The 13,130-nt window shown below is 44.4% G+C and overlaps 1 protein-coding gene across 4 annotated transcripts; it reads left to right on the top strand.

The window, feature by feature from the left end:
• Positions 1-2,039: 2,039 nt before the first annotated feature.
• On the top strand, positions 2,040-12,863 carry sh3rf2 (SH3 domain containing ring finger 2). 4 transcript variants are annotated; one of them, XM_029847354.1, is made up of 12 exons: positions 2,040-2,417; positions 2,715-3,120; positions 4,046-4,333; positions 5,579-5,674; positions 6,845-6,943; positions 7,046-7,225; positions 10,814-10,935; positions 11,080-11,250; positions 11,330-11,604; positions 11,708-12,003; positions 12,080-12,384; positions 12,464-12,863. In XM_029847354.1, exons 2-12 carry the CDS (start codon positions 2,716-2,718, stop codon positions 12,642-12,644), a joined length of 2,418 nt encoding a protein of 805 aa, XP_029703214.1. In that variant the 5' UTR covers positions 2,040-2,417; position 2,715; the 3' UTR covers positions 12,645-12,863. The 4 variants fall into 4 exon arrangements, with proteins under 4 accessions (XP_029703214.1, XP_011609032.2, XP_011609031.2 ...); XM_011610730.2 differs by having other exon boundaries at positions 2,041-2,417; positions 6,845-7,225; XM_011610729.2 differs by having other exon boundaries at positions 2,041-3,120; positions 6,845-7,225.
• The last annotated feature ends 267 nt before the right edge of the window (positions 12,864-13,130 follow it).

Below are 13,130 nucleotides of genomic sequence, written 5' to 3' on the forward strand. Positions count from 1 at the left end.
AAACATCTTTACAGCGATGCCAAACTTAGCAGCAGCACATTTGACTGAAGAAAACCCAAACTGCATTAAAATGCACATTTCAAAATCTAATTTAAGCAAATCAAATAGTGTCAAAGCTGTCAGATAATCCCGCATAGGTAGCGGAGCAATTTAGCGCGCAACTTCAAAGTACGGCAAAAGAGGCTCTTTCATTTATTTATCAAACATAAAATATTTATGGGTTTCAATCTGCTGGCAGAGGACCGGGCAGAACAATCTGTGGGTGGAAGAACCCCAAAGTAGTTTTATGGATGTTGATGAAAGCATCTGGCGGTGGGCTGGCTGCTTCTCTGCACATATTTTTGACCTAAATGAACAACCTGCAGGTCATTCACACATGGCACCATTGTTACCTGGACTCTTTCAACAATTGAGGTCACCTCACCTTTGTTAAAAGTGTGTGTGCACGTTCACACCCAAGCATGCAGGGTCCTCCAGAGCCCGAGGATGAACCAGTCAAACCAGTTTGACTGGATTGATTTTGCTTTGGGTGCAAGCACAGGCTGACGTCACAAATGGTGAGAGTGTGAGACAAGGGTGGCTTCTCATCGGTTATTCAGTGAATCATTTAGGAAACCAAAAAGTATTTCTTTTTAAAAAGTGCAGCTTTGACATGGACTCGGCTGAGGATTAGTTGGCTCCAAAGAAGAAAAAGTTAATTATGCCGCTTCGACACAACTTAAAAGTTGGTTAATCCTTGTCAAAGGCTTATGAAATATGGCTGATACCTTGTTCAAATGAAACACCTCCTCCAAACCTCTAAAGCACAAACAGAACTCCCAGCGTTTAAAGTGATCAAGCATACTTGCAGATAGAGAGAAAAGACCTCAAACAGGGAGGGCGGGTCCTGCTAAAATGAGTTTGCAGCACTCTGTGGGTAAGACAGCGTGTTAAATAAAACATGAAGGCTTGAGAAGACAGCAGCGCTCCTTATGCTGCAACTTGTGACATGTCATGATATTCTGAGAGACAGCACGCTGAGCTCCGAGACACCCCTGGGGAGACCCTTCCCTCCTTATTGCACAGACTATATATCAGAACCATCATTGACCATCCTCTCAGTTCCCTTCACAGACAGTCTTGCTCCGAAGAGCAGTAGGGGGTCAGGCTGGCCACCTGGGACTGCGAGTGGCTGGTGACCACTGAAGTAATAAATAAATAAACAAATAAAACATGCTTAAATGTGAGCTGGAAAAAAATTAGTGTTCGCAAGAAGGAAGAAGTTACAATAGACCATAAACTATAAACAGACTGTGGAAGAGCTGGCATCAAGTTGGATATGAACATGTAAATAAGTGATGTCTTACCTCTCTGTCTCTCTCTCTCTCTCGCCCTCCATGAGAAAGCTGTGTGCACATTTTTAAAATTCCCTGAGTTCTGCTGACGTGAAGAGAGAAATTAATGATTCATGCATGTGTAAAAAATTCAAAAAGATGTCGTGAACTTTCACTCGACAGCCAGTACTGATGAATTATTTATCACGAGAGTGCAATGGAATGTTTGTTTAAACTTTCAAAATGAACTATAAAATAATGATTTTTTTTTAAAAACAGTGTTGAGTGATCAATTAAATTAATAATTTAATTAATTGATTGATTAATTATAGTAGTATTATAGTAATAATAGTTGTGACTCCGCGATTATTATTATTATTTATTATTATTATTATTATTATTATTGTTGTTGTTGTTGTGGGTTCAGTGGATCCACCAGCAGAGGGAGACCATGTCACACAGCATTTGTGTCAATCGAGCCATTTCGACTTCCTCTTTTCTCCTTACCTGCCTGTAATCTATGAAGGGGAAAATGAATGAATAAATTAAACACCCCACAATGTCCAAAATCAGTCTGATATTATTCAGCAACATGGAGCAGAAGCCGGGGGTGTCAAACGTACCATAAACACATAAGACGATAAACAGTAAGCCTTTTTTATTTTTTTTATTTTACATTTCTTTTTACATATCATTGTAACGAGGTGTGTCGTTTTTTTCTCAGTTGTTCCCTTGTTACACTCAGTGGTGTACAGGAGATGATCTGCTGTTAAGGGTTAAATTGTGTCGCACATGAAAACCGAGAGGCTCCGGTTCCTGCTGGATCAGACAGGAGGTTCTGCTACAGACGCGGATTTTTCCTTCTTTTCCTTCTTTTCCCTGCCCGTTCTCAGCCTGCATTTGCATGGTTAGTTTTAATGTGGATCTAGATTTTGGAGGGTGGATGCAGAGTTTTACGCGCTGCTCCGTGTCGGATCCCTCCCTCCCCGTCTCATGCGCACTGCGTCATGGCGGCGGCGTAGTGAAAGTTTGCGCGTCTCTTCACCGGAGATAATGGGAAATGTCACTGTCAGTAAGCAGGACCGGCGGTAAAGACTCATAAGAGTAAGTAATTATCCGATTTTTTCCTGTACTCTGTGTTACTACCGCGAAAAACATCAACTTCTGCGCTGCTTCCTGTTGTCTTACCTGTTGCTTCAGGTGTGCAGTCCTGACACCACTAACGTGTAACGTTTAGTAAAATAGATCATCGACCACGCTAAATTGCTAGAGGGCGGGAAGGCATCCTGATGTGCTATTGGATTTGACACAACTCTAAAGGACTTTGTCCAGGAATGTTGTCAATCTTTCATGTGAACATGACTGACGTCAGCTTCTGTCATTGCTGCTCCTCGCCGTCAGTATGGTGGATTATAGTCTGACAGCTGCACCACAAGCGCCTCACCTGAAGGAAGCCGGCCCTTTGAAAATGGAGGAACTGGCTGTGATGGCCTTGCTGGAGTGTCCTCTGTGTTTTGAGCAGCTGGACTTGTCAGCTAAGGTGCTGCCCTGTCAGCACACTTTCTGCATGTCGTGCCTGCAGAAGCACCAGGCAGCCCACGCACCGTCCCCGCTCCTCTGCCCGGACTGTCGCGCTCCCGTCCCCGCCAGGACGGTGGAGGAGCTTCCTGCAAACCTCCTGCTGGTGCGACTCCTGGAGGGGCTTCAGGTCTCCCCCAGGCCCAGCAGGAACAGGCAGAGAGCTCGCTACTCTGTTCCTTCTTCTGTGAGAGAGGGTCAACAGCAACTGGATAACCAGCAGAGTGAGGTCAGTAGCAGCCAGTCACCTGTGCAAATTAAATATTAAATATTTATGCAGCCCTTGATGACTGATTGCCACACTGCATTTGCAATTTTCTGTTCTGTTGACTACCTATGCACATTAGCACTTCACTTTAGAAAATCCAGTACAGCTTCAAGAAACAGAACAACTTATTGATTGATAATATGTTGGGAGGGAACCCCAAAATGAGTATAAATCAGTCTATAAATCAAGAGCATCAGTCAGAGGTGTCAGTCTTTAATGCTGATTGTAACAAAACAGACCTCTTCGACAGTTTGTTGAGTGTTTGTATAAATGTCATACATCTATAGGAACATTTTATACTGACTGGAGACAGGACTGACAAACTCACAGCAGAAAGTAAATCTAAGTGGAAAATAATCTACAGAAATATCCCCTCGGGTAAATAATCCAAGTTGTAGTAATCCACAGAGTTAGTCAGTCCTTAATCTGGGAATCATGCTGACAAAACCAGGCAGGGAGCAGGCAGAATACACGGTAATTACCAGGGCAAAGGGGAGACAGGCAGATCAGCACCAGGCAGGGGCAATCGGTTCGAAGTCAGTCCGAGAATCAACACTGCAAAGTCAGACATGGGGCACATCTGGCAGAGAAGCTGCGTGTAATGGAAAAACTGGTGTGTTAGATTGGCTGAAGACTGGGAACAGAGTTACAGATCTACTAGATCGCCTTGAGTAAAATGAAGGAGACTGTGACACATCTCTAACTGTCAGGCAAAAATGGTCAGCAGCAGTCGCTCTGTCATAGAACAGCTAAACCGAGCTGAGAGGCAAATGGAATAGTATATTGCACAGCACAACGCAGTCTGTCAGAATAAGGACCGGTGTCACACGGTCATGGGTTCATGTTAAACAAGCCGCTTCTTCATTTGTTTTTTTATCTATTTCAGCTGTCTGTCAGGGGTTCCAATCGAAACCTGCTAACGGGTTTATCAGTAGGAACGCTGGTCCCAGCCGGTCCCAGTATCTCCCCGAAACACAAAGTGGATAACAGGTACCAGGGAGGCGACGGTGACGGGCCCATTGTCCCAGGCAGAGCGATGCCGGCTGCCAGCCAGGCGTCCGTGGCAGAGCACCTCCAGCAGTCACAACCTGCTGCACTCTGCAAGGCTCTGTTCGACTTCAACCCCTCCGAGATGAATCTGGAAGACCGTGAAAGTTTTCTCAGCTTCCAGAAGGTCTGAATCGCAATCTGAATTTTGACCTACTCTTTGACCTAAGCATTCTTTAAATTAACCTTTTTATTACGGTAATTCTTTTTTTATTAACCCTTGTATCGTGATTAGTTATTTCCCTACAGAATATTTTATAGCCCTGATCAGCCAAATTCCAGATCCAGACCTCTAAGGTTTACTCGTTTAGAATGACGATTTGAGAAAGTTTGATAATATAATATTGTCCACAACAGCACCGGGGTGAATGTGTGTCATAAATCTGTCACTGATTAACATCCAGAGCTGGATGATGTCGTTCGATATTGTACTTTAACCTTTTAATGCATAATTATCTTGACAGACATTAGTTAAAAATGTGTTTCTCTCCATACCTGACGACAACAGAACCAGAGAAAATGGTGATCACATATCAGTCTGCTAGGCTTGAAAGGGTGTAAACACTCCGACTTGAGACAAAAGTGCTATTTTCAGTAAGTCATCTTTGAGGGCACTTAGTGACATTGACCTCATGAGGTTTCAGTAAAAAAATACAACCAAGCGATGTTATTTTCCAGAGCATAACCCCGGAATGAAGGCTGCTCATGATGGGACATTTCAGTGTCCCATAATATTAAGATACACATGCGAATGATTTCACAATAATGCAAGCTTTGCTTAGTGTCCCAATGTCTTTGTAAAAGCCCAGTAGAAGTCCAGCTGTGACCTCAGTTACTGAGCAGAAACTTACGTGGACTCAAAGTAGTTCTGTTCCGTTAATGTTGTTTTCGTTTGCGGTATAATTACTTTATTAAAAGATCAATAGATAAGTCCCATACTTCTGCCTTTTATAACTTTCCAAATCTCAACCATTCTTAGATGTTGGGCACATTTTTCCTGCACCTCCTGCAGCTGCATCACCCTCCTGGAGCTTCTTCAGTGCGTTAAGAGGAACTGCGGTGGTTCTTCCGTACCCTGAAGGATTTGCGAGGCACTTATATAAGGGCTACAGTGCTCCTGTCCTCTCCATTAAAGCACACTTGCGCTGTTTTTTTTTTAGTTTTAATACAGATGGTCAAATGGCCGTAGAAAGGATGGGGCCTTGATGTCATATGCTGCAGGATAAAACTTTGAGAGCTGAGTGCTCCTTCTTTAGAGAGCACTGCCAGATCTGCATCCTGTGTTTCTCCTTTAGTCCACTTGATGTGCAGCTCACCTTTCCTAACACTCGCTGCGTTCTGTTCTGCCTGTGTCCTTAATTCTGGCTCACAGGGAGACATCCTCACTGTCATCAGACGCCTGGATGAAAACTGGATCGAAGCCAAGTCGGGAGACAAAGTGGGAGTTTGCCCTCTGCAGTTTACAGAGGTGAGTTCATCTGCCCCATCGGGGTTTTCTCTCTCCTTGTCTTTAGCGTGCAGCTCATCCACTGAAGTCTGAACCACAGACGTTGTTGCAAACGCACCTCCTGCTTGGCACTCGGAGGTTTAGATTGCTCTGAAATTGTGACCGCCGTGCTGCGTAGTGTTGAAGTGAAGTGCTGAGCTGTGCAGCGCCGCTGCGTCTGCAGGCGCTCACTTAGGTCGGATTCTGCGTCTCACTCGGGTTCGCAGGGCTGACTGTCGTCTGCCTTTGTGCCTTCTGCCTCCGGGAATTAACTTCAGCTGCAGAAGGAAAAAATCTGACACTTCCTGCTGACAGGGTTGCCATGTCACCTTTTCCCACTTCTGTTTACTTGCTATCCTAAAAATAGAAAGTCATTTCTATTAATACTAACTGTGTGTAAGGTTTAAAGCATCCGGTATTCATTTTGAGAAATAAGATCATATGATGAGATTTTTAGGTAATTGTTTACAAAGGCAATATCAGTTAACATGTTTCCTATATTGTCCTGGTTTAGAGAATCTAAATAAGTTAAGACAGGAATCGGAATAAGAATTTGTCGTTTAATGTCAGTATTAAGAGTGGAAGCGTGCCAACAGGTTGAGAAAATGTGTGGTAACTTTTGGCATTTTTGGCATCCTCATATTTTTGTCTGACAGAACTCCACTGTCTTGGTGCAGCTTTTAATCTATAACTCGTAGATGAAGTGAAAGTATACCTCAGCTGCGTGTGTCTCATGCGTTACGTTGATGAATCTCTCCTCCTCCAGCTCTTCATCATCCCCTCTGTTTGCACTGTCCTCTTCATCATCCTTTTCTCTTCTGCCATCTCTATTCTGAGCCTGCCTCTCCCGGTGTTGTGCAGCCAGGCGTAAAGACACACTAATGCTTTCTCTGCTCGGCTGCCGTAGCGGCACATCACTGTGGGGAGCGAGAGCATTAACCCTCTCTCAGCACCAGTTAGTTCTGTCTTGCTGACTGGTACTTATGCTCCTGTCTGACTGGTTTCCTGCTGGCCTGTCCAACAAGTTGCGGATGGAGCTGAGATGACTGTATTCAGAAATCCGTTTCGCTGAGGGTGACGGGCGCTTGTGGCGGGTGGATTTTTTCGACTCATCTCCATTTTGAGTTTGATTTTGATTTTTTTTTTCCCCAGCCAAACTCAGTAGCTGCCAAACTGCTGGAGGGAAAGAATCGGAGGGGGAGTGATTCAGCAGATTCTTACCATCGGACTTGGAGTGGGGGCAAAGACAAGGTCAGTGACGTACCTGCTTGGTCCACCCACTACGGAGTCCCTCAGTTCCCAGCCAAGACAGTCATCCTCAATGCTTTGCCCACCTCCAACCAACGGAAACAGCCTTCAGCCAGCAGCGTCAACTTTTATCAGCCCTCCAAAGGAGAGACGAGCAACAGAGCCGTCACCAGCTCTAACCATCACCTCTCTGCCCTTCCTGCTGCCCGAGGCCACTCCCACACCACCAGAGCGAGCTCTCAGCCACACCGACGCCGCACCGACAGTCACCGACACCTGTTACAGGTGAGTCAGGTCCGCTGCTGAGGCGAAGCTCTTTCTCACAATCTATGTTGGGCTTCCATCTGATTTCTAGTTACAGGAATCTGGAACTGACAGCTGTTGTTATGAGTCTCAGAACCTGCATTGTGCACAGGGAGGGGAACAGGAAGCTGAAGCTGAAGGAGTGAAAGCAATCGGCCTTAGTGTCGCACGAGTAGAAGCAGCTGTGAACAAGGGGCGAGGATGGTGAAAGTTTGAAAGCGCTAGAAACAAGCGTTGTGGGTCATGACTTCCTAGACGAGTTCAGTGCAAATATACATTTTCTGGGACAAAATAAAAATCTGTAAAAAGGCATTAAGCAAAAAAGTTACTTGTGTAATCACCTATTTTGATGCATACTCTACATAGATATAATTCCATAGCCAAAAGCATTTGTTTAAATGTGAATATGAGGCAAAGCTGTAAGTAGCAGCTGGCTGAGTGTCCCAGCAAAAATGTTTTTACCGACTAAACCTACTGCCAAGTACCACCACTGATAACCATTTCCTTTAATTCACTTCAGAGGTCATAGCCCTGCTCTGCGATTACACATGTCAGAGCCTGGAAATTAAAAAAACAAATAAAAAAAATCCATTTTGGAAAGAACAGGAAAGGAATGGGGGAACAGGAGGAAAAACAGGAAGAGGGAATGATATGCAAAGGAGACGATGTAGAGAAAATATGTTGCAGATCTGGGTAATGGCACGAAATGAGCTGCGGAAAGGCCAAACACAGGACGTAGGAAGGAGGAGGGAAAATGAGAAATAGATGTGGAGAGTGGGAGGCTCGTAGAGTCCCCCAGTGGGTCTGCTTATCTGTCTCATGATGACGATGATGAGTCACTGGCGAAGGTGATTATGTAACAGGCCCTCCTCTCTCTCGCCTTCAGAGTTCTTCCTCTTCAGTAAGCAGGTAACATTTTTACATCAGTGGGACAAGGTTTCACTTTTTAAAGAAGTGGAGGTCTCATCTCTCTTGGTCTGTGTCCCATTGACCAGAACCAGCATGCACACTATTCTTAGCTCTGCAGCCCATCAGCTCTCACCTCTGACTCCACTGTTGCATGCAGAGATGCAGCTTCCCACTAGCTGTGGAGGAAATTATGAATAATAGCTGAATATTGACAGGATTATGTAAGAGAGACTGGATATGAGTCAACGGCATTAGAAATATTCAAAACAGACAGAGAATGGATTTTAGTGAGATGCCTGAAACTATAACTTATCTACTGACAGTAATTGTTTGCAACTAAAGTTTTAGTTTACGTCCCCAGAGGAAAGTGTTTCACCTCTGGAAATTATCTCGCTTATGATGCGCAAACTAAACCACAATACATCAGGGGTGATCGAGAATGATGTCAAAATTGTGACGCAGATGATCCAGATTTGATGTAGGGAGAGATTACGGAGAAATTAGGTTTATGTGTTAGTGTTAATATTCCATCGTAAAGATGTGATATAACATATTGTGTACTTTATAAGAATAATGTAGGAATGCATTTTGATTTTATGCCCATGAGTTTTGAAACTCAAAATGGCTGAAGTGACATTATAAAGAGTTTTTGGGTCAGAACCAGTGCTGCAAATATGTCATCAAATCAGATAAAAATGCCTGTAAGAACTGTTTTGATTTCTTCACCACAGAATCTTAATGTAGACTGTTTTATCCTCCCAAAATCCTAGGAAAACCTGGAGCATTAACACACACTGATTAATCTCAAAGACCTTTGTTGAAACTGCCAGCTTGTTCTTTCAGGGTGACAATGAAACTTCTATCCAATCAAACTTTGGCAGATCTCATAATGAAGTGAACGAGAGGACGAACGGCTTTCGCAATCACGCAGCAATAGTCATGGGGCTCTGCCGTGAGGTTATGAAGGGCAATTAAAGGCTTGGTGTTGGTCTGTAGCAATTGTGGTGTGTGTGTGTGTGTGTGTGTGTGTTTGTGTTTGTGTGTGTACAAAACAAATCACAACTACACCTGAATACAGTGCGGTGACCATTTTAAACCCAGCATATGCTTCTATAACTGAATATTCTTCCCTTGTGTTTCTGAAGTAGATTTAATTTTAGCGGATGCACTTGAATGAAACTGCCGAGACCCATAAAAGGGTAATCCCTGTCAGGCCTCACTTAGTTATGACGCATCTGAGATGTGTGTTGGCCTCAATTTCTGCAGAAATCTTACGTTGCATCTAAAAAGAATTTTCATTCACTACATGACCAATAGCTGAATTTTGCTCGGTCTGTATTTAAATATAGCCACCGACCGGGCCTGCCGAGTCCAGCTGTTGCGTGACAGCAGAATGTGTGAAAAAGTCTACCTGTTGTATAATGTAGATAAGCCATTAACCAAGAATAAGAAAGGACACAGAATATTTAAAGTAAATATTTTAATACGCGATACATACTTCTGTTACACAAGCTTTTAGACATTGTATTCACTGTCAGAAGTTGGAAAATAGGAAGTATACAGGTATAACGTCACGCTTCTCCATTGATGGACCTAAGGTAAATCTTCTGGACACAATATCCGCTGCCTTTGACAATATTCCCCTTGATTGTTTCCTTTGCCGTTTGTGCAAAGCCGTTGGCAAGTATTAGTGGTAAAGCTATAGAACCCCGGCCCATACTGTAAAAAGGAATCCCCAGGCCAGCATTAATGCTTTAGCTGAGTGGTGCTGCTGTGAATAGCACCGTGTCTTGCACGCATCAGAGCTTAGGCAGTAAGGAAGGTATTACAGATAAAAATAACGGAACGTCACGACTACAGGATGTGTGTATTGAGTGGGGGTGGGGGATGAGTTGTGTGGCAGAAGATTTCATGAAAGACCTCCTTTGGTTTAGTAAAAATGGATTTTAATTTACTTAATGTGTGTAGGGCAGGTAAACATTTAGCCGTCGTTGTTCTGGATTTGCAGAAGTGAAGGGAAGTCTGCATCCAGACAGTTCAGAATTCAATTTCTACCCACACATTAATGCCCCTTAAGTTCGGTTTTATGTTCACGTGAGCAAAGCTTTGCAAATGCCCTCATCTGGTGAAAAGCCTCACAAAGCAAGTACTTTGGTTTGCTATTATTTATTAACTGTGGAATTTAGGGCTGTTCGGGAAGTGATAATGATGTGTTGACAAGTTTGAGGGAGTGGGTGTTGTGAAGACCGATGGAGTCTAGACAGTGTTTGTGGTGATGACTTGTGCATGGGACCGATTTGGGAGTGGTGTAGAACAAATGAAGAGCTGGAGATGAACAAGCCTGGAGGAGGTCTGAAATAACAACTGACAGCAGCAGATTTGAGGCCTGTAGTCAGTGTAAAAACACTGAATACAAAAAAGTGCAATGACTTAAAACTCATTTAGACAGCACCTTGTTTTTCACTTGTTTCTCGTTGAAGACTTAAAATCTTTGAAAACACGACTTTAAAATGAGCCTTCCGAAGAGCTGTGACACATGAATGTTTTTCAAGGTGATTTGTAGTGTGCGGATGCCTGCAGTGGGCATTTTAATGAATAACCGCTGAAAGAAAGAGCAACTGACATGGCGGCTGATGTTTGCTTTTTTTTGACTGCTTAAAGACCGTAAAGAAAATGAACAGTGAGACTCCGCCCAACATCTCCATGGCGTTGGTGAACCCCCAGATGCCCTCTGTCTCCGCAGATGGCAAGAACTCCTCCACACAGCAACTCTCCATCAGTGTGTGAGTCACTCCTAAATCAGTCAGTTAATACTAACGTTAAATGCACCCTTAAAAACAGAACTGAATTGTTTTCAGCGAAGGAGTGCAGATAAACCGTCTATCACAGCGAGCCTCAGGGTCTGAACCCTCCTTGTGTTTCCTCAGGTGCGCCGTCTTGTACTCCTATAATCCACGACGACCAGAGGAGCTGGAGCTGAAGAAGGGAGAGATGGTGGGGGTGTACGGCAAGTTCAAAGAAGGGTGGCTGCGTGGGCTGTCACTCAGAACGGGACGAGTCGGCATTCTGCCCAGCAACTACATCTCACCTGTGCTCAGGTTGGATGCCAGGGTTTGACTGGTGACAGCGGGTGCTAATAGACATCAAATCACAGTCAAATCATCTGTCTCACTGCAGAACCTCAGCCAGGCTTCTGGAGACTAGAGCAGCAAACGCGACCTCCCAGCACAACACTGTGACTGGGAAGAGACCCGCTGCTGCCAAGAACCCCTCCGTGTTCCTCGCTCTGGATCGAGTAAACTCTGACGCGGCAGTCTATTCAGCTGGAACCGTTCCACCTGTGCCAGACGGAGCACAACATGCAGTGTCATCCATAAACACTGGAAAACCATCCCTCTATGGTAGCAGCCAAGGCTGGGACACGGTCAGACGCATATTCAACCCCCAGAGAGGTGAGAATTAAACAATTGCATCTATCTGCAAACTTCTAATTAGCTTTAACATATTATGGCCTGGCATAATGGTCTGGTTATTGTTTTTGTTTTTTTTATTTAGGTACAAATCAAATGGCCGGTTTGGACGTCCCATCCAACTTGCGGCATTTTGCACAAGTTCAGGCATCAGGCTACTCACCTGCATTGCACAGGAAGAAAAGTAGTGGCCTCCTGTCCAGCTCTGGCAGGCTGCTGAACTGGATGACTGAATCTACAGCGCCCCCTGCTGCCGCCATCCACAAAGACAAGGAGTTCTTGGGCTCACAAGAAGCCACGTTTCAGCACGACAGACCCTCCCCAGATGCCCCCCAGTCTATTCTAGTCAGGCCTGACTCAAACAAGAGCAATATAGACAAGGTAACATCATTCTCGTGCTTATTGTGTGCGGAGACCTTTGTCATGTTTCTCACGTGAGATTCTTTTACCCCCTCAGCCAGCAAAGTCAGTGCGATTCCTTACGGATGAGGACTCACCGCCTCTGAGACGTCGGACCTCCTCCTGGTCATCGGGGACTCAGATTCCCTCCAACTGCCACCACAGGCCTCCTCCCCTGGAAGTCTGGGCCCCTTCTCTCACCCTGGGAAGAGATGGACCGGGGATAATTCTCAAAGAAGGAAAGGTTTCCGTTCAAAGGAAGGGTCTCGAAACAGCCACCTCAGATCTGAACTCTAACCCCCAAAAGCCAACCCTGGCACAACCACCTTTATCAGCCGCCTCAGCTCAGTTCAGTCCCATCAGGTAAACCCCATTCTGCAATCACTAAATGCATCCTTGAAGACAATCAGACTGATGCCGTGTTCTGTTTGTGTGTTTCCAGACACGTGGTAACCTCCACACATTTAGCCCAGACAGACTCCGAGCTCAGTCTGCTTCATGGAGAGCTTGTTCTGGTCCACAGACCGCGACCTGACGGACGTGTTCTGATCACTCAGGAGAGCAGCGGACAGACGGGCTTATTCCACTGTGGCGTGTTCCAGTCCCTTGAGAAGCTCAGCTGACTGTGTAGTATTGAAAATATGGCTGATATGCAGAACAAGACGAGCACTGATGTCCAAAGGTTATTACTGCCAAATGAAGAAAGCTTTTATTTTTGTCCTGAGTGAATATGAGAGTGTGGTGGTCAAATTATATGAAAGTATATATTATTATGACTTCCGTATCTTACGTGCATGTCTGTTACACATGTACCATTATAGGATTTTTGCACAAAAACCCAACCGATGAGTGTTCCTTGATGAGTGCCTTTCTCAAACCCCACAAAGACAACACACTAACACTTATTTATAGGAACTTATATGGGAAATAAACAATGAAACATTTGTTCTATTTATGCAGAAATAAAGTACACTTCCATACCTTTCGGAATTCAGTGGTTTACTACATGACATTTATTGTCAAAGAAAAAAACTGCTATCTGCAAAAAAAACCAAAAAAACACATTTCTAATGAGGAGTCCATATTTCAGACAAGAAATTAAATTATGC

This window comes from Takifugu rubripes, chromosome 14, assembly GCF_901000725.2.
Source record: "Takifugu rubripes chromosome 14, fTakRub1.2, whole genome shotgun sequence".
NCBI lineage: Eukaryota > Metazoa > Chordata > Actinopteri > Tetraodontiformes > Tetraodontidae > Takifugu > Takifugu rubripes.